Source organism: Corylus avellana, chromosome ca4 (assembly GCF_901000735.1).
Source record: "Corylus avellana chromosome ca4, CavTom2PMs-1.0".
NCBI classification, from domain to species: Eukaryota; Viridiplantae; Streptophyta; class Magnoliopsida; order Fagales; family Betulaceae; genus Corylus; species Corylus avellana.
Genome location: NC_081544.1, coordinates 2,984,612 through 2,986,393, shown reverse-complemented (window position 1 = coordinate 2,986,393; position 1,782 = coordinate 2,984,612). Strand labels below are relative to the sequence as shown.

The 1,782-nt window shown below is 34.8% G+C and overlaps 1 protein-coding gene across 1 annotated transcript; it reads left to right on the top strand.

Annotated features, from left to right (window-relative positions):
- The first annotated feature begins 136 nt into the window (after window positions 1-136).
- On the top strand, window positions 137-1,304 carry LOC132177260 (F-box protein CPR1-like). Its single transcript, XM_059589510.1, has 2 exons — window positions 137-802; window positions 1,296-1,304. The coding sequence occupies exons 1-2, from the start codon at window positions 137-139 to the stop codon at window positions 1,302-1,304; spliced, it is 675 nt and encodes a 224-aa protein (XP_059445493.1).
- Window positions 1,305-1,782: the final 478 nt, after the last annotated feature.

Genomic DNA, 1,782 nt, shown 5'->3' with positions numbered 1-1,782 from the left:
AGACGGAGTGACACAATACCAATTACACCATATCGATGGTTCATTCAACAAGTTTCAAAAACTTGAATATCCATGCCAAATTAGAGGTAGAGAGTATAGTTTCGTCCTTGAATGCAAGGGATTAATACTTTTTACTATGACTATGATCAAAGATGAGATTGATGACCATCGTTTCGGACCCCTGATTCTTTGGAACCCTTCAATTAGAATGTCTATCACTCTTCCTCGACCTTGCATTGATGTGCCGGCCAACAGAGGCCGCTGTGTTCAGGGGTTCGGTTTTGACCATAAAAGTAACGATTACAAGGTCGTGAGAATAGTCTACGAACAATGGTTATCTTTTTCACCTAAGGCGGAACTGTATAAACTCCGCACAGGCGTTTGGGAGACGGTTTGGGTTGCCGACGATTTTAAGTATAATATATATGCGGATCCGCAGGTTCTAGTGAATGGGGCAATCCACTGGGTTGGAAATCATTTAAGATGTTGGCCATCTTCCGGTCCTGAATTGGAATTTGTTGTTTTGTTGTTTCATATGTGTGATGAAGAATTCCAAGTGATGAAGTTTCCGGATCGTCTAATAAGTAGTTTGAAGAAGAATTATGCTGAAATTGGGGTTTATGGTGGATTGCTTTCTTTAATGGAGTATATCCCACAACAACATATTGATTTCAGCTGTACCATTTGGTTAATGAAGGAATATGGCGTAGCAGAGTCTTGGACTAAACAATTTACTGTTGATTTAAAGGGTCAGCCCTTTGGGTCGATCTTCAGTTTTATTAACAACGAAAAGATTTTGTGGGTAAGGCAAAAAAAGCTGGTCTTATATGATCCTAAGGCACATAAATTTATTAATCTAGAAATTAAAGCCGAGGGATTTCTTTTTGCCAAGAATACTTTCGTTGAAAGTCTTGTTTTACTCAATGAAGTAAATGTTATACAAACATGCCAAACTTATTCAAGGAAATGCCGGTGGTGCGAGTCAAAGAAAGGAAAAGAAAAGAAAAGAAAAGAAGATATGCATGACATCATGAGAGAAGGCTAAGCAAAGCAAAGCAAAGCAAAATAGATCTGAATATCTACGAAGAAAAGGTTAGAAGCATGATATCTCTTATTTATCAATTTATGACATCATTTTTACCAAATTTGAAGCAATAACGTATGAATGTCTTGTTGCTTATTGGTTCATTTAAGTTCATATAACTGTCACGTTGCTTGAGCATGAGGTTGCATGTCAATTGTTAACTTTAATTAATATGGAATTTTTGTAATAATCTTTTCATTTGAATATTCAGCCTGGTTAATTAAGTTATTAATCTTTTGATTTATATGTATTTATGCATAACAACTATGTTTAGCAATGCAATTCCTTGAGTGGTCAATAAATTGAAATATATTACAACCTCTTCAAATCTCATATTTGCTATCTTTTCAGGCTTTTCACTAGCAAGGGTGACCAACAATTAACAACTATGAACGACAGCGGAACATATGGAAGAACAAGACCATCTGCTTTTATTTGATCATTACCATCTTTTCTTTGATAAGATAATATTTAAGTCTTTACTCATTGTATGAAAGATTCATTTATCGAATCGTATTAGATGTTTATTTCATTGAACTTCAGATGTATGATGTTTTTTTTTTTTGGGTATTAATTATTTGTCGGTGAGAAAGAGGATGATGTAATTTTTTGATACAATCATGAAAGTGCTTGTGGGTGACATGTAATTTATGTGGAATGCAAAAGCAATTTTCAATTGTGCTCTGTTCTTCCCATCT

Bases quoted from the DNA above. Each gene is read 5' to 3' on its own strand.
- LOC132177260 (XM_059589510.1), top strand. From the start codon at position 137: ATGACTATGATCAAAGATGAGATTGATGACCATCGTTTCGGACCCCTG.